Here is an 18413-nt window from a genome sequence, read left to right on the forward strand (position 1 = left end):
CAGGGAACTGTTAGGGCTCCAACTAGTTATTACTCAAAATACTAGTTTGTTTTTGGATTACTTACTTTAGGGAAATCTTGACCCCTTCGGTAGGCACCTCAACTTTCACAGTGGAGTGTAGTCTCATGTGCCTGCTATCACAAGATTACGGGTCTCTAGAATTAACAGCAGCCAAGATTGGCGCTTGTAGAAAGGTCTTCTTGAGAAATACTGCCATGATTTTTGTTTGTTTTTTGTTTTATTAAGTTTTTATTTTAATTCCAGTATAGCTAACATACAGTGTTACGTTAGTGTCGGGTGTACAACATAGTGATTCAGCGCTTCCACACATTACCCCGTCCCAGTGCTCCTCACGGCAAGTGTGCCCCTCAGTCCCCATCACCTATTTCACCCATCCCCCGAGCCCACTTCCCTTTGGTGACCAAGCGTGCGCACCTCCGTCTCCTTCCCTTAGTGTCCATCCCAGAAGCCTCTCAGCGAGTAGGGCTACCTTTTATTCTTCCAGATTCTTCGCACTGTTTCTATGTTCAGTTATAGGGTTGAAAAGTAATATATATAAGATCATACTGTGTTAACTTTCTGCATAAATACTTCAACTGAATTAACACTTGGACCGTTAGCTTGATTTTTAAGAAATGGCCTTTTAACAGACATGCCTTTTGAGAAATCATAAGCATTTTCCATAATGAATTCAGTGTCAGAAGTTTTATTTTTTCTTCAAATGAACATGTTCTGAGTCAGGCATTGAGAATTATATAATACAATGTTTATAGTCTTTCTTTTTTTTTTCTTTAGTTAAAGGTAAATTAAATTTCAATGCTAAATATCCCTAATTTCATCTAAGGTGCCTGGTAATATTAGTATTTATTTTTGAACCTTGTGTTCTATTTTTAATTGGCTTTCTTACTCTGAGGACACAAAATTAAGACCTTATGAGGTAGAGATCGCAAATCTTGTGTATTATGGAAGCATTTTTTTTTAAGTTTATTTATGAGAGACAGCATGTGTGCATGAATGGGGCGGGGGGGGGGGGCGGGGGGCGGGGAGAGAATTCCCAAGCAGGCTGCATACTGCACACTGTCAGCATGGAGCTCAACTCAGGGCTTGAACTCACAAACCGTGAGATCATGCCCGAAGCTGAAATCAAGATCAGATGTGTAATCGACTGAGCCATCCAGATGTCCCTGGAAACATTTTTAAGAGGCACATAACCCAGGGAAAATGCTTCAGTTGAATATTTAGTAGTGCTTGGCACATGATGTTATACACCAAGAGTTTGAGTCATTAATAAACCTAGCAAAAATTAAATACAATTTTATTGGTCTTTGATGTATAATTTAGCAGAGGTTAGTCATCAGGACATAGTTAACTTGATTTTTAAATTCAACTTGTTAGATATTTTTCACAAGAACTTGTGTTTAATACTGAAAGCATCTCTCTCGAACGAAACAATAGAGCAAGGTATATACCATAAATATAGCAGATAACTGATCAACATTTTATAAAATGCATAGAGAAAGTCAGACTAATAGTCCCAGAAACTGGAACGTAAATAGACTTGTCATAAAAGAAAATAAGGTTTGTGAACAGACATGGGAAAATGCTCTGTGTCTCTAGGTATAGAAGTAATATAAATTAAAATTCGAAAATTCATTCTAGTACCAGAAAGAATACTATAAAAGTGGAACTTTTATTTTATTAAAAATAAAAGTTTTTTTTTCAATGTTTATTTTTGAGAGAGAGAGAGAGAGAGAGAGAGAGAGACAGAATTTGAAGCAGGCTTCAGGCTGTGAGCTGTCAGCACAGAGCCTGACCTGAGGCTCGAACCCATAAACCATGAGATCATATCCTGAGCGGAAGTCAGACGCTTAACGAACTGAGCCACCCAGGCGCCTCCTATAAAAGTAGAACTTTTAAAAGATTGTCTAATTACTTTGGAATGAATTAAAGATGTATTTTAAGCTTTCACACATTTGTGATTCTATTTTAAATTAGACATTACTTTTTTTGTCATTTAGTTATCGAGGTATAATTTTATACAATAAAACTCATCTTTTTTAGCAAATAGTTCCGTAAGTTTTGATACACATACACTGTAGCTTGCCCACCAGTATAGTAAAGGTAGAACAAGGGTTCCTTCATGCCCCTTTGCAGTTAGCCCCTCTCAATCTGGCCCCTGGCAGTCACTGGTCTGTTATCTGTCCTTACAGGCTTTTAGGCACTAATTGTAATAGTGAAAATCCTGAAGCTCTGCAGACATCCATTGACGGGAGGTGTTTGTGTTAACTTGGTTCATGCCTCCTTGCTTGAACTCACCATAGAGCCATTAATAATGATCGCGTAGTATCCATGGAGTTCATGTGGACCATGTACCTACCAGTAGCCCATCGTGACAAAATGACAGATGTAGGAGAAAAGCAGGAAACAGTTGTAAATAGACTGATTAGAACTTTATCAAAACATCTATGTAGAAAGACTTGGAGACTTCAGACAAAAATTATAGTTGCTTTAAAATTACGCTTCTTTTTTTTTTTTTTGCCTCCCTTTTCTAAACTTTTGAGTCAAGGTCTAGACTATAATTCAGAAACATTTTTTCAGGGCTTTTAGGACATGAAGCTGTGGTGGTCATATACATAACTTGTTAGAGTAATTAAGATTTCTCTCCTGAGATTTTACTTTTTAAGCTTACTTTATCCCAAGTTTGAATCACTTTTTGTGATACCAGCTATTAAAAATTTAAGAATCTTTGGGGCGCCTGGGTGGCTCAGTCAGTTAAACGTTCATCTCTTAATTCTGGCTCAGGTCATGGCCCCAGGGTCATGGGATTGAGCCCCGTGTTGGGCTCCACACTGAGTGTGGAGTTGCTTAAGATCCTCTCCCCCTCTCCCCTTCCTCCCTTCCCCCCTTCCCTCCTTCCTCCCTTCCCCCTTCCCTCCTTCCTCCCTTCCCCCCTTCCCCCCTTCCCCCCTTCCCTTTCCCCCACTTGTGCACTCTCTATCCCAAAATAAATAATAAATATTTTTTAAATGTTCGTTTATTTTTAAGAGAGAGGGATAGAGTGTGAGCAGGGGAGGGGTAGAGAGAGAAGGAGACACAGAATCTGAAGCAGGCTCTAGGCTCTGAGCTGTCATCACAGAGGTCAACGCAGGGCTTGAACCCACCAACTGCGAGATGGTGACCTGAGCCAAAGTTGGATGCTTAACAACTGAGCCACCCAGGAGCCCCAATAAATAAACATTTTTCAAAAATTTAAGAATCTTACCTTAGCCTTAGCAGTGTGCTAACTGCTAGCTGGGATACAAAGGAAATGTTACATGGGGTCTGTATACTTTAGGAATAGACTGTTAAGGTAAGAAAACCAGTTTGTGTGGCAGTAATACTGTACTATTAGAAGATATGACATAATATTATAATAGCCCATGTAGTAGGGTTACCTACCAGGATAAGTGATACATTTATTCACTAGGCATTCTCAAAATGACAAATCGATGTGGTATAAACAAGATGGCCTCTTTGGGCAGCTGAAGTTTCTGTTGAAACTTGAAGGACAAGAAGTTAAAATGGTAGGGGCGCCTGGGTGGCTCGGTCGGTTAAGTGTCCGACTTCGGCTCAGGTCATGATCTCGTGGTTCGTGAGTTCGAGCCCCGCCGTCAGGCTCTGTGCTGACAGCTCGGAGCCTGGAGCCTGTTTCCAATTCTGTGTCTCCCTCTCTCTCTCTGACTCTCCCCCGTTCATGCTCTGTCTCTGTCTCAAAAATAAAATAAACGTTTAAAAAAAAAAAAAATTAAAATGGTAAAGAAGGAAGACTGTATTACAGGGAAATGAAAAGCCGAGGCGTGGACACGAGTGGGATTGTCCCCCGTGCTGGGAGGGACACTTAGGACAGAGTGACAGGAAGCAGAAGTGGGGTCTCTGCCATGTGAATGATAATGTCTTTTGAATGAGAGTGTTGACCAACTATGGCCCGGGGGTCAAATCCTGCCCACCTCCTGTTTTTGCACTGCCTGAGAGCTAAGATGTTTTACCTTTTAATGGTTGGAAACAAATTTAATGAAGAAGAATATTTTATGACTCATGACAATGCCATGAAAGTCATATTTCAGTGCCCATAAGTACATTTTTGTTGGAAACCAGCCGTCCCCATTCATGTAACGTATGGTCCCTGGATACTTCTTGACATGGCAGAGTCGAGTGGCTACAACAGAGACCTTACAGCTTGCAAAACCTAAAAATAACTGTTGAGCCCTTTATAGAAGAAGTTTGCCAGCTCCTGGCAAGATTCACAGTGCAGCATTCGTATTGGACGTGCTGATAAATGAGGCTGGAGAAGTAGGGTAGGATAAAATCCACTCCTCATAGTGTGTCTTACGTGTGTTACCACTAACCAAGATTCAGCTTTACTTCACATGTTTTTTCTAAAACTATGGATTTCTTCCTTGTTGTCCTCCCACCCTGCACAGATAGTGCCTTGAGAATCAGTGCTGTGGGATTCTTCAAGCCATCTTAAAGATTTTCAGCTGTTTCTTTAGAGGAAGCATGAAGGGTGTTGAGTTGGAAAGGAACATGATCAGTGGAGTTTCATTAGGAGGTTTGGCTTGTATTAGATAAAACTTACTCATCAGATTTGAGGACGACTAGCATTTAAAATATGACCCCAGGAATGAGCAGAGCACTACGGTGGTGATTGGGAGGCATGGGTGTGTGTTCTATTACTAATGTCTCTGTTTTCTATTTGTAGAATAAGTGTTTTCTCTGCCTGCATAGTTATGGATGTAAGATGACAAGGGGGCAACAGTTGATACATAACATTTAGGAAAATAAAAAATGCTGTGCTGCTGTATGGATACTGTTTTCTTCTCTGATGTCTGCTTTTTATTATTTGCTTCTGCTTTCTCTGGGTTTAGTTTACTGTTTTTCTCCTTTACTTTCTTGAGATGGAAGTGTGGCCATCTTTTTAAAGCCTTTCTTCTTTTCTAACATGTACCTTTGAGCACAATTTCAGCCATATCCCACCAGATCAATTACTTAAGGTTTTTGTTCTCATCCAGTTACAAATATTTTCAGTTTTTCCATTGGGATTTCTTCCTTGACCTGTAGGTTATTTAGAAGTATATATTTAAAATTTCAAATATATGGAGATTTTTCTAGCGTTTTGTTGGTGTTGGAATGTGTGTGTGTGTATGTGTGTGTTTGATATCTAACTTGCATTGTGAACTTAGAACATAATCAGGGATATCAGTCCCTTGACATTTCTGTGTGACTCTCTTTATGGCCAGAATGTGGTTGGTGTTTCTATTTTTCCCTATATCCTTGGAAGAAAATGGTATTCTACAGGTGTTGAGTCCAGTGTTCATTTATGTATGTCTGTTAAATCATGTTTGTTAATTGTGTTCAAAATCTTCTATATCCTTACCGGTTTTGGTCTTCTGTACTGAGAAGTGTGTTCAGGTGTACTTGCCCGATTGTGCATTTGCCCGATTCTCCTTAGAGTTCTGTTGATTTCTTTGCTCTATATAATTCAAACCTATGTTCTTAACTCAAAAGAAGTTTAGAATTACAGTATCTTTATGTTGTTTTGAATTTTATATCCTTGTAAAATATTTCCCTTTATCTCTAATTAGCCATGCTTTTTGCCTTAACGTCTGCTTAGTTAGCATCTGCTTAGTCCTTTATTTTATTTATTTTTTTAACATTTATTTATTTTTTTTTTTTAATTTTTTTTTTTTCAATGTTTTTATTTATTTTTGGGACAGAGAGAGACAGAGCATGAACGGGGAAGGGGCAGAGAGAGAGGGAGACACAGAATCGGAAACAGGCTCCAGGCTCTGAGCCATCAGCCCAGAGCCTGACGCGGGGCTCAAACTCACGGACCGTGAGATCGTGACCTGGCTGAAGTCGGACGCTTAACCGACTGCGCCACCCAGGCGCCCCGCATTTATTTATTTTTTGAGAGAGTGTGAGTGGTAGAAGGGCAGAGAGAGAGGGAGTCACAGATTCAGAAGCAAGCTCCAGGCTCTGAGCTTTCAGCACAGAACCTGATGCAGGGCTCGAACTCAATGAACCGCGAGATCACAACCTGAGCCAAAGTCGGCTGCTTAACTGACTGAGCAGGCACCCCAGTCCTGTATTTTAATATCACACAGCTTCCTTATAGTTACTTTTTGCATAGGGTACAAATTTTTTTCCCTTTTTTTCCTCTTTAACCTTTTTCTGCCCTTGTATTGAAGGTTGTGTCTCCTGTAAGCAGCATGTAGTTGAGTTTCATGTATTTGTATTTTCAGTCTGACATTTTATGTCTTTTAATGGGAACATTTCGTTTGCTTGCTTTTAATGTAATTACTAACATATTTGGATTTTAATCTCTATTTTCTGATTTTTATTTGTCCTATCTGGTTTGTGTTCTTTGTTTCTCATTTTTTTGTCTGAATTCTTTTTTTCTTACTTCATTTTCTTTCTCTATATTAGAGACTACATAATAATGACATGCTGCATATCCGCTGTTATTTTATGGATTACTGTACTACCTTGACTTACCAAAGGAATAACATAAATTTCTTTTTTATTTTATTTCTTTTTTCATTTTTCAAATTTACATCCAAGTTGGTTAGCACATTGTGCAATAATGATTTCAGGAGTAGAATCCAGTGATTCATCCATTAACGTATAACACCCAGTGTTCATCCCAACAAGTGTCCTCCTTAATGCCCCTTGCCCATTTAGCTCATGGGCCCCCCCACAACCCCTCCAGCAAACCTTAGTTTGTTCTCTATATTTAAGAGTCTCTTCTGTTTTGTCCTCCTCCCTGTATTTATATTATTTTTGCTTCTCTTTCCCTTATGTTCATCTGTTTTGTATCTTAAATTCCACATATGAGTGAAGTCCTATGCTATTTGTCTTTCTCTGACTAATTTCCCTTAGCATAATACCCTCTAGTTCCATCCACGTAGCTGCAAATGGCAAGATTTCATTCTTTATGATTGCTAAGTAATAACTCCATTGAATATATATACACTGCATTTTTATCCATTCATCCGTCGATGGACATTTGGGCTCTTCCCATGCTTTGGCTATTGTCAGTAGTGCTGCTATAAACATGGGGTGCATGTGCCCCTTCGAAACATCACACCTGTATCCCTTGGATAAATACCTAGTAGTGCAATTGCTGGGTCGTAGGGTAGTTCTGTTTTTAATTTTTTGAGGAACCTCCATCCTGTTTTCCACAGTGGCTGCACCAATTTACATTCCCACCAGTCCACGAGAGTTCCTTTTCTTCACCGAAGCTTGTTATTTCTTGTCTTTTTGATACTAGCCATTCTCACAGATGTGATGTGGTATCTCAGTGTGGTTTTGATTTGTATTTCTCTGATGATGAGTGATGTCGAGCTTTTTTTCATGTGTCTGTTAGCCATCTTGATGCCTTCTTTAGAAAAGTGTCTATTCAAGGAATAACATAAATTTCTGATTTTACCTCTGTCCAAGCCTTGCAAACATGTTTAGAATAGTTGAACTCCACTTACCCTCCTTTTATGCTGTTGCTGTGAAGCATTTCATTGCTCTGTATGCATTTCAAGCCCTACAAAGCACTGTTCTTTCCAAAGTCTCTATTTCTTACGTATTTATCCCTTTTATTGATGCTTCTGTCCATATCTCGATGCTTCCATGTGGCTCATCTTTCTTTTGCCTAGAGAGAACACCCTGTAGTATTTAGGTCTGCTGGTCATAAGTACCTTGGTTTTTCTCTTTTCGTTCTTGCCTGAACCAGTGCTTCATTTCACATTTATTCTTGGTGTGGGTGTAAAATTCGGTTGGCACTTCCCTTCCTTCAGTGCTTTTAAGATACCATTCTGTTGACTCCCAAGTTCCTATTCCCCAGGAGGGCTTGGCTCTCAGCCTAGCGGCTCTTTTGCAGGTGGTTTCCACCTGTGTTCTGGTTGTAACGTTTCTCTCTTTGCCTTCGCACTGGGCAGTTTTGCTGTAGTGAGCCGGGAGGTGATATTCTTTGTACTTCTCTGTCTTGGTATTTGTAAGACTTCCTAAATTTGTGGTTAGTACTTCATCAGCTTCAGGAAATTCTCAGACTTTAGCTGTTTAAGTATTGCTTTGGGCCCATTTTCTTCCTCTAGAATTCTGGCTTTCAGGTTGTTAACCCTCTGACATCGTCTCTCACTGTCCTTGCTTTGCCAGCCTGTCCCCTCCATGCTGCTTTCTGTATATTTTCACCTCACTTATTGTCCAGTCCCTCAGTCTCTCTCCAGCTGTGTGTAATCTGCTTTTAAAGCCACCCACTGAGGTTTTCGGTTCTAGAACATCCGTTTTGTTCCTTTTTTGTAGTTTCCACTTTTCTAATTCTCAGAAATGTTTTTTAATCTCTCATACTTTGCGAAGCATAATTATTATTCTGAGGTCTGTGTCTGATAACTATATTATCTGGATCTTCTGTTGGGCCTATCAGCTCTTATTTGTCTTGGTTTTGTGTTGCAGTTCCTTTGATTGGATACTTAACATTATATATAAAGAGTATAAAAAAAATAATTTGAGCTATAGCAAATAGACAATATCTTCTCTAATTACTATTTGTATTTGCTTCTGGCTTTTGACTAGTTTAACTAGCAATCCCGAATTTCCTTAATTCAGTATCAACACGATCTTAAATTGGATTTAGGTTCCTCCAGTACCTGGTTTGTTTGCAGTTTGCCTTAACTGCTAGGGTGCAGCCCTTCAGAGCTATGACTCAGAGTGTACGGTGAGGGGGGAGGGGGTGCAGGGAGCAGTTCAAAGTTCCCTTCTTAGTGGGTTCTGGACTCTGGTTTTCTCCCCTGGCTCTTCCAAGTTGTCAGAAGCTCCACTCAGTTTTTTACTAGCTGCTGCTTCCAGAATTGGTAGAGGCCACTGGGGGAAGCTTCCCCAAATCCTGGACTTCTCTAATTTTCTTTCTGCTCCCGGATGTTGTCCACTTTTTAGCTCTTTGCTAAATCAAACAGATTTTTAAAAATAAATTTTTCAGCTTTTCTAGTTCTTACCAGGAAGATTGATCATACTCTGCCATTACTAGATGTGAAACTCTTCTGTATGTTTTTTATTTTTAAAAGTCATCTTTTTCAGTCTATGGTGTATTTCAGTACAGCAATTCAGTTAATTAAGAAAATGACTTCTCACAATCTAAAATTCTGATCAAGAATATGTCAATATGTTTTAAAAGAACACAGTAAAATTCTAAGTCAATTCAGACAAAAAAAAAAAAGAAAATGACTTCTCCTGCATTGTTTATTTTTTTTAAGTTTATTTATTTTGAGAGAGACACATATGGCACGAGTAGGGGAGGGGCAGAGAGAGAGGGAGACAGAGAATCCCAAGCAGGCTGTGGGCTGTCCACAGGGAGCCCAACACAGCACCCGAACTCACGAAACCGAGAGACCATGACCTGCGCCTAAACCAAGAGTCGGGTGCTTAACTGACTGAGCCACCTGGTGCCCCTCTTGCATTCTTATTCTTGATTTTATATGACTCTGAATGGAGAAGAATGCCATTGAAACCTTATGTTTCCCTTATATTGTCTCTTAGAGGAAAAAAGTACTGTTAGGGATTTTTAATTTTAAAAGTTTTAAAAATACATTTAGTAGTAGCTGTGTTTTTTAATGGAAATTATTTTGAACAAATGAACGTTAGTAGTCAGAAGCTCTGGGCTCTCTGAGTGCTTGGTTATATACACATTGCTAAAACATGCCATCAGACACCATTCCATTGTGGACCTTTGAAATCTTGAGTCAGAATAAATATGTGCAGATAATCATGTAATTCCTGTAGGTATCATGGAAGAATAAACATGATAAGCCTGTGGAAAGATTAAAGTCCTAATATGTCATAACTTGCTTTTTGGAATTTTAGTTAATAGATCTGTTATGTGAACTATTCAAGTTTAAACCAGTGTTTAGTACACCTGCTGTGTCAGCATCCCCCCACCCCGAGCCGGCCTCCCCCCCCCATGTCTGGAGGTGAGTCAGCATACCATTATAATCATGGCTAAGATGTATTGCAGTGACGTAATGAAGGGTGTGCAGCTGGATCCTAAGAGGGGGGGAGGCACAGGTGGGGTCGAGAGGAATCTTTGCAGGCTTTTTTCGCTGTCTCCTTGTCGTAAGAGGTCACACACAGCAGTTTTCTGCCCAGGGAACCCCATTAGAGACTCAGAGCCCAGGGGTTTTCTTGGAGGCTAGTCACATAGGCACCCTTTGCGGAAATACCCCAAATTCCAGGCTCTCAGAAGGAAAGCAGGTATTCAGCATAAACTATATTATCAATACAAACAGGAAGCCACTCTTATCATTTAAGGAGGGTTTTCTGAACTCTTCACCAGACGAGGTCTCAGGTGTCAGCTGAGGGCTGTCCCTTAGCAAGCAGCTAGTTCTTTCTGAGGATAACCAGTCTCTGCCAGCTATGTTAACTCTTTTCTGCACATGTGCCTGAAATGACTCACTGTTGAAATTTTTTGCAAACACCGTGTAGAAATACCAAAGGTCTGTGTGATAATTTTTGTTATGATAACTGGTAAAATGTTTGGCATTGAACTCGGGCAACTGAAATACTTCGGTGGTTGTATTGTCTTAATACGTTGAATACAGGCTTTTACGGCATGTGCCTGTTGTCCGTTTTAATACACGTGTGGGAAGAACAAGACCGCGTCAGAACATTTAGTACATCTGAAAAAAATGTTTAAAAAATTAAATTACCATGGGAAGTAATCCATCATGAAAGGATACTTCAGATGTCTCTTTTAAACTTCATATTGAACCACCCACATATTTTTTTCAGATTTTAGTGGACTTGTTTTTCTTACGGGAGCTGAGGAAAGTACTTTGTCACCGAGGATTTTGACTAAGACAGCTTACCTCCCCATTTGACAATCAAATATTGAAAGACATAATTTCTGACTACTATTAGAATCAAACTAGAGGATCTTAGATATCATGGATTCAATTTCTTGTTTTTAAATGTGGAAGCTGACCCAGAAAGTTAAGTGACTGCAGAGTTGAATAGCTGGTTAATTTCATTTCATCACTTTTGAGTCAAAGAATATGCACTTGAAAACATTATTTAAAAAACCCAAGAGGCCATGGATTAATTTTGAATTTCATTTAGTGACTTGGATGATCCTTTCATGCCTAATTTGGTCATATAGTCACCAAACTTAACAAGTGTTTATTTAACTTCCGCTGTGTGTCCGACACTAGTTTTAGGTGCCGGGATAATTTTTTCTCATGTGTAGTCAAATTAATGTCCCACAAAGGGCGGCCTGGGACTGCCTGCTTCTCTTTAGGTTCCTCATGTGTTCCGTTGTACCCTGGTCCCTCAAAATCTGTTATCTCTTTCTTTCCTCTCCTTAAGGTAATACTGCATTGCACGATTGCGCGGAATCTGGAAGTTTGGACATCATGAAGATGCTTCTCATGTATTGTGCCAAGATGGAAAAGGATGGTTATGGAATGACTCCCCTTCTCTCAGCAAGTGTTACTGGTCACACAAATATTGTGGATTTTCTGACTCACCATGCACAGACGAGCAAGACAGAACGGATCAATGCTCTGGAGCTTCTGGGAGCTACATTTGTAGACAAAAAAAGAGATCTGCTTGGGGCCTTGAAATACTGGAAAAAGGCCATGAACATGAGGTACAGTGATAGGACTAATATAATTAGCAAGCCAGTACCACAGACACTGATAATGGCTTACGATTATGCCAAGGAGGTAAACAGTACAGAGGAACTAGAAGGTCTTATTGCTGATCCCGATGAGATGAGAATGCAGGCACTATTGATTAGAGAGCGCATTCTTGGCCCTTCGCATCCCGATACCTCTTACTATATTAGATACAGAGGCGCAGTCTATGCGGATTCTGGAAACTTCAAACGATGCATCAACCTGTGGAAGTATGCTTTGGATATGCAGCAGAACAATTTGGACCCTTTAAGCCCAATGACCGCCAGCAGCTTGTTATCTTTTGCAGAACTGTTCTCTTTTATGCTGCAGGATCGGGCTAAAGGCCTGCTGGGCACCACTGTTACATTTGACGATCTTATGGGCATACTGTGCAAAAGTGTCCTTGAAATAGAGCGAGCCATCAAACAAACTCAGTGTCCGGCCGACCCATTACAGTTAAATAAGGCTCTTTCCATTATTTTGCACTTGATTTGCTTATTAGAAAAAGTTCCTTGTACTCTAGAACAGGACCATTTCAAAAAGCAGACGATATACAGGTTTCTGAAGCTGCATCCGAGGGGAAAGAATAACTTTAGCCCTCTTCATCTGGCTGTGGACAAGAATACCACGTGTGTGGGGCGGTACCCTGTTTGTAAATTCCCATCTCTGCAAGTGACTGCCATACTGATCGAATGCGGTGCTGATGTGAACGTCAGAGACTCCGACGACAACAGTCCCCTGCACATCGCTGCTCTCAACAACCATCCAGACATCATGAATCTCCTTATTAAATCAGGTGCACATTTTGATGCCACAAACCTGCACAAACAAACTGCTAGCGACTTGCTGGATGAGAAGGAAATAGCTAAAAATTTGATCCAGCCCATAAACCATACCACCCTGCAGTGTCTCGCTGCTCGTGTCATAGTGAATCATAGAATATATTACAAAGGGCACATTCCAGAGAAGCTGGAGACCTTTGTTTCGCTTCATAGATGATGACCGGACTGTATGTTCTGCACTGTCAAAGCACGAATCAGTAACAGTTGTTTCATAAACGAGCACTGTTGTGATGACACCAGCATTCACTTAGCTTGATCTCCTCGTGCTCTCATTGGCTAAAGCATTAGAAGCATCCGATTGACAGGATTGGTTTCCCAGTATTTAATATAAATATACCATATAATATATTGTTGGTGAATTATTGAGAAATGTAATGTCCTCTTCAAATTTCTAAAATTGTCTGCCAAAGGCTTACCTGTTCTGGTTTTGTTTGCTGTTGGGTGTTTGGGACAGAGTTCACCGTTTTTCAGTGGTGTCTTTATACTTTACTGGTTTGTGAATTTTATACAATCGAAAAATCTTTCTTTTTCCTGCTTCTTCCTTCTCTTCTCCAAGCTTCTTCCCTGTTTCCGCTTCCTTTGTTTTCCTAACCATTTCTACTTCAGAGTTTTTTCCCCCCTTACGGACCCATGCTAGGTCATACACCCTCTCCGGACCTGTTAACCATTTGCAGTTACCATAAGTGCTTTATCTTCTCTATGCACCGGCTTAAACTTGACTGTTGTATGTTAGCACATTTTCTATGCAGCAGTAGGTTAACTTTGACTCAAAACACTGTTAAGTTTCGTTACAAAGTTCATTTTATGAAAGTGGTACTTTCTGTAGCATGAGTATTTAGAGCTACAGGTTAGCTACCCGAGCTCGAGCTCTTTTGTTTCTTTGTTTTTTTTTTTCTCTTTTTCTTCACTTCTGAGGTTTTTCTCTCTACTCCACTGAAATTATCGTGTGCTAAATTTGGGAAACAAATCTATTCTAACTCATTAACCCAGTTGAAATTTAGGTCTGTCATCTTAATATATCATGCAGTACAAGGAAGAATCTTTATAAAGCGACCCACCTTTCATGCTGCGCCAGCATTGGCCCGCTTGTGCTGATGATGTGATTAGGTGTAGAGCATTTGCTTAAATTTAACCTCAAAGTTTATCATACAGCTTTAATGAGTCACATTGACATAATTCAGCACTTGAACTGCAGATCACTTTTAGTTACCAAAAGAGCTAAAGCATGTCAGTGGCATGATGCTTGCCAAGCCAGATCTAGGCATCTAGGATAATTAAGGTATTTTAGTATGCAATTTACTGCCCTAGTATCAGAGGTCAGTAGAGTGTCCATTCTTTCTTTCTTCCAGCCTAAGTATACCTTTAAAGATACCTTGCATGAATTACTTTGGTCTCAGTTATTTGTCACTGTAGTTAAACACAAAGGTTGCAGTGCTTTCTATATTCCCTTACTGAAAGTTAGCTTTGCTCTGCTTTTCTTTTTTTGTGTGTCGTTTTTTTTTTTTGTTCGTTTGTTTTCTGCGAACAGCTTTGCTAATACCACCACACACAGAAAGGGCTCTTTTAAGAAATGATAAGTGAAAAGTATTAAAAAAAAAAAAAAAGATTCAGGTAATTCTCATTCAGCACTTTATTGTTATTCAGAATGAAATTTATGATGGCACATTTGCCCTGCAAATGTCTTAATGAAATTGTTCTGAATAAAAAAGCTCCTCATTTGTTGGAGAAAAACTCAAGTTTACCTGTGAGTCGAATGAGCTGGATCACTTGGGTTTTTGCTTCCATTTTATTCTGAGGGTTTGATGTAATGGTATTTAAGGAGTCATCACTGCAAAGAATCACATTAGGTTTATTTCATCTTTATTCAGTACAAAACTCATAATGAACAGTAGTAAGTAAAAAAGCATTAGACTTACTTTCTGATTAAATAATTGAGGTTTAATTTTTTTTTTTTTTTTAAGATATCTTTACTAGGTTGTGAATTGAATTTCACCATTGAAAAGGGTGAATGGGATATAAATGGTCACTCTCTAGCCTTTCGATGAAGAGATTTTAAAACCATATTTACCACGGACAAATTTGATGGGATATTTGAGCTGCCACATGTATTAGTAATTTATGATTTAGACAAATATGCTAGAACTCTCAGACATCAGTATTTTGAAATCATTTGCCTCTGACCTTGTGGTATAAGAATTATATATGCATGAGCTACTTTTTTTAAAAAGGGAAACTTTGTAAGTACATTAAATCTACACCAGTAGATCTCAGTAATTTGGGGGTAAATGATGAGCAATTGGATTTTTAAGTGATTTAACATTTTCCCTTCTTTTTTGGGAGGGGATAAGAGGGCTTACGTGCTCGTATAGTAACACACACCTCACTGTACTTTATAGGTGAACTTGAATCATACAACTTTAGTGGAACTAAGGATTTCTTGACGTAGCCTTTTCCACCACTAAATATTGATCACTTAGAACAGTTCTTCGGCTTTGAGAACTGAAATGCCTTATTTCAGTTTAGGGTACAGTTCTCTGTTCGCCATCTAATGCTGTTCGGAGCTCTTGAAAAATCCGTTAGTTTGAGAGCTGAGAATGGTCCATGATTTCATTCTGGAGGAGGTTGGTTGACCTTGGACACCATTAAGGCCTTTGTCTGAAAGTATTCTCACAGTCGTTCTTGACTGAATTAAAAAAATACTTAAATTTGTGTTCCTCTTTTTTAACCACAAATGAGTACTTTAATACTTGATGAGCTAATTGTACTCGTGGGATTTGAACTAAACTATACTGTAACATGGTGATGTTGGCTGGGGTTTGTAAGTTTTGGTGACATTTCTGTACAAATGCCCTGTAAGGCCTGCTGAATTTCCAATGTTACGCTCTTGATCATTCCTGGAAGAGAAATGGTCATTTTACTCAGATTATTAGATACCAGTCTACTTTATAAAGACAAGTGGATTATAGGTTTAAAAAAGAGTCATTTTCTTACCCATAAATCTGACATGGGCATAAAACCCAAATCAGGAAAAACTAACATGGTGCCCATGACGACTTTGAAGTTAAGCAATTGCTCACTGACAAAGTGACTACCTTAACGTGTAATATCTTAGAGACCCCGCAGCTACTGTGACTTGGGAAAATTCTTTAAATTTGTATGTGAAAAAGTAGCTCTTTAAAATCATTTTGCCCAGCTGAAACCTTAGGTTGAATTTTACAGGTAAAATAATTCTTGTAATTATCAGAATTGTGGGAACCAGATGAGATAATAACCATTTTCTCGCGTAATGCGACGGCAGCATTCTTGCATGGAACTTTAACCATTTTAGAGTTAGATCCTAGAGAAACTAATTGGTCGTCATCCTTTCTCTTCTCTCTTTTTTCTTCTCTTTTTTTTCTTTTTGCCCTCATATATCACTAAACAACTAGTTTCTCCCTTTTGTCACTTCCCATTGCATATTTTTCAGAAGAAGTACTGTATTCAGATGCCAGCCAATAAGTTGTCACATAATGGAAAATGATATGCCACAACATTCATTGTAAGGTTTAATAAAATTAAATTTGCACCAAATACAAGCGTATTCTTATTAACTCTTAAGACTGGATGCTTTGATAGTGTACTTCTGTTTCCAAACATACCACCTCGGTAATTTATGGTCAGAACTGTTGTTAGAGATAGCATTATTGTTCATACTTCTGTGTAAAAAACAAGGATGGATTTGTACAGTTTGTTCTAATTTCTTTTCTAGTGAAAACCACAGAAACGAAGATAGGAAAAGACGTTCAGTGCATGGGAGAGGGGCTGCTTTGAACTCTTAGCCTTGTATTTTAATGAGTTTGGTATTAGGTATCAGAAGTATGTCATAAATATATTACTGTGAAGGTAAATCCCATCAATTTATTTCCATCACTTTTTTTTTAATCTTTTTTTTTTGAGAGAGAGAGAGAGAGCGCGCGCCCTAGTGAGGGAGACAGAATCTGAAGCAGGCTCCAGGCTCCAAGCTGTCAGCACAGAGCCCGATGCGGGGCTCGAACTCAAACTGTGAGATCACAACCTGAGCTGAAGTCAAACGCTTAACTGACTGAGCCACCCAGGCACCTCTATTTCCATCCCTTTTAAGTCATAAAATCTAAGCAGTCCTTTTCTTTTTCTTATTTGTAAGTTTCTTAATAACAAAAACTTTTAATAGGTCCAGAAAATGCTCTGGGCTGTAATTTCTAAACTCTAACCATAAATTGAAATATCTGATTGTATAGGTGTTTTTCCCTTCTTGAACCATTAATCTTCCTTACCAGTAGTAACAAGGACCCTTTTATTTTTTTTTTTTTTAAATTTTTTTTTTTTCAACGTTTTTATTTATTTTTGGGACAGAGAGAGACAGAGCATGAACGGGGGAGGGGCAGAGAGAGAGGGAGACACAGAATCGGAAACAGGCTCCAGGCTCTGAGCCATCAGCCCAGAGCCCGACGCGGGGCTCGAACTCACGGACCGCGAGATCGTGACCTGGCTGAAGTCGGACGCTTAACCGACTGCGCCACCCAGGCGCCCCTTTTTTTTTTTTTTTTAATTTTTTTTTTTTTCAACGTTTTTATTTATTTTTGGGACAGAGAGAGACAGAGCATGAACGGGGGAGGGGCAGAGAGAGAGGGAGACACAGAATCGGAATTTTTAAATTTTTTTTTTTTTCAACGTTATAAGGACCCTTTTAAACCTTAGTTGTCCTTAACCTTGGTTCTATGCTTTTCTCCTGACGAGTGCCACCAAAATGTAAGAGGAAATCTTACCAAATTTATAAGGATATGAAAATTATATTGTTAAGGATTGGAACAAAAAAAGCCTTATGTCCCTAGGATACTCTGTTTCTTCAAGATACTTTTTATGCTTTTTTTCCATATCTTTACTATCAGAACATTCTTTCTTTCTTCTTAATCTCCTTGATCTATTCTGCCCTTCCCCCTACTCGGGTCCCCTCTGGCAAACACCAGTTTGTCCTCTGCATTTAAGAACCTTGTGCTTAGATTTCACATGGAAGTGAAATCATATGGTATTTATCTCCCTCTGACTTATTTCACTTACCACAATACCCCCCAGGATGTTCTTTCTTAAGTAATTTTGGGTTGTGGGATTTGTAAAATAATTGGCTCCTGGGTGTCATCGTGTTACCTTACATTTTATTGTGAAGATACATTTAAATAAGATTTTCTCTTCCAAAAATTAACTCACCTTTATAGAACTATTTGTTTCATTTTCCTAGTCTAATATTTATGTCTGATTTCAAAAGTGAATAATTTCTCTGCCTTAAAAGACAATTTAAACTTATAAAAGGATACATTTAAGACATTCATATGGAAGAATGATTTGATGAGGGGTCATTCCGCTAAGACATTAACCACTGTATACTTTGGGGTAAGTCAGGGAATGGAATGGTTTAAAGTATTTGACATTATTGCCAAAAGTAAAAATGGAAAAAAAGTGATAAAGTCTGTTACAGAAAAACTATGTCCAAACCTTCCCAATAATCAGTCTCTTATAATGTGAGGTCTGCTTGGTTATTTTAGACGTATTTGATCCTTATTAATTTACTCTCTTCCTTTTCTGAAAGACCAAATATAACTTTGTTAATGGCAGGTTTCCTTTGTTTACATAATAGATAACCGGGACTAATTGATCCTAGGAGTGATATTTATTTTTAAAGTCTTTTCATCCTTGTAATTGAATGTCTTTGTAGATGATAATATCACTTATAATAATACTTAGCTCTAAAACTTAGCAGGCACCTTGATTCCCTGTTTTTAAAAACGTGCTTATTTAATATATTCATTACAAGGACTCAACTGGAGACTTAGGAAATTAAAAAGAAAACAAAAGTTAAACCACA

The 18413-nt window shown here is 38.8% G+C and overlaps 1 protein-coding gene across 1 annotated transcript in view; it reads left to right on the plus strand.

The window, feature by feature from the left end:
• Positions 1–16115, plus strand: part of FEM1C (fem-1 homolog C) — a 28004-nt gene extending 11889 nt beyond the window's left edge. The window contains exon 3 of the mRNA XM_086705929.1: positions 11383–16115. Within this exon, the coding sequence (XP_086562055.1) occupies positions 11383–12692 (1310 nt within the window). The 3' untranslated portion in view covers positions 12693–16115. The remainder of the gene's footprint in view (positions 1–11382) is intronic.
• The last annotated feature ends 2298 nt before the right edge of the window (positions 16116–18413 follow it).

This window comes from Puma concolor, chromosome A1 (genome assembly GCF_028749965.1).
Source record: "Puma concolor isolate L17-30 chromosome A1, mPumCon1.1.hap2, whole genome shotgun sequence".
NCBI classification, from domain to species: domain Eukaryota; kingdom Metazoa; phylum Chordata; class Mammalia; order Carnivora; family Felidae; genus Puma; species Puma concolor.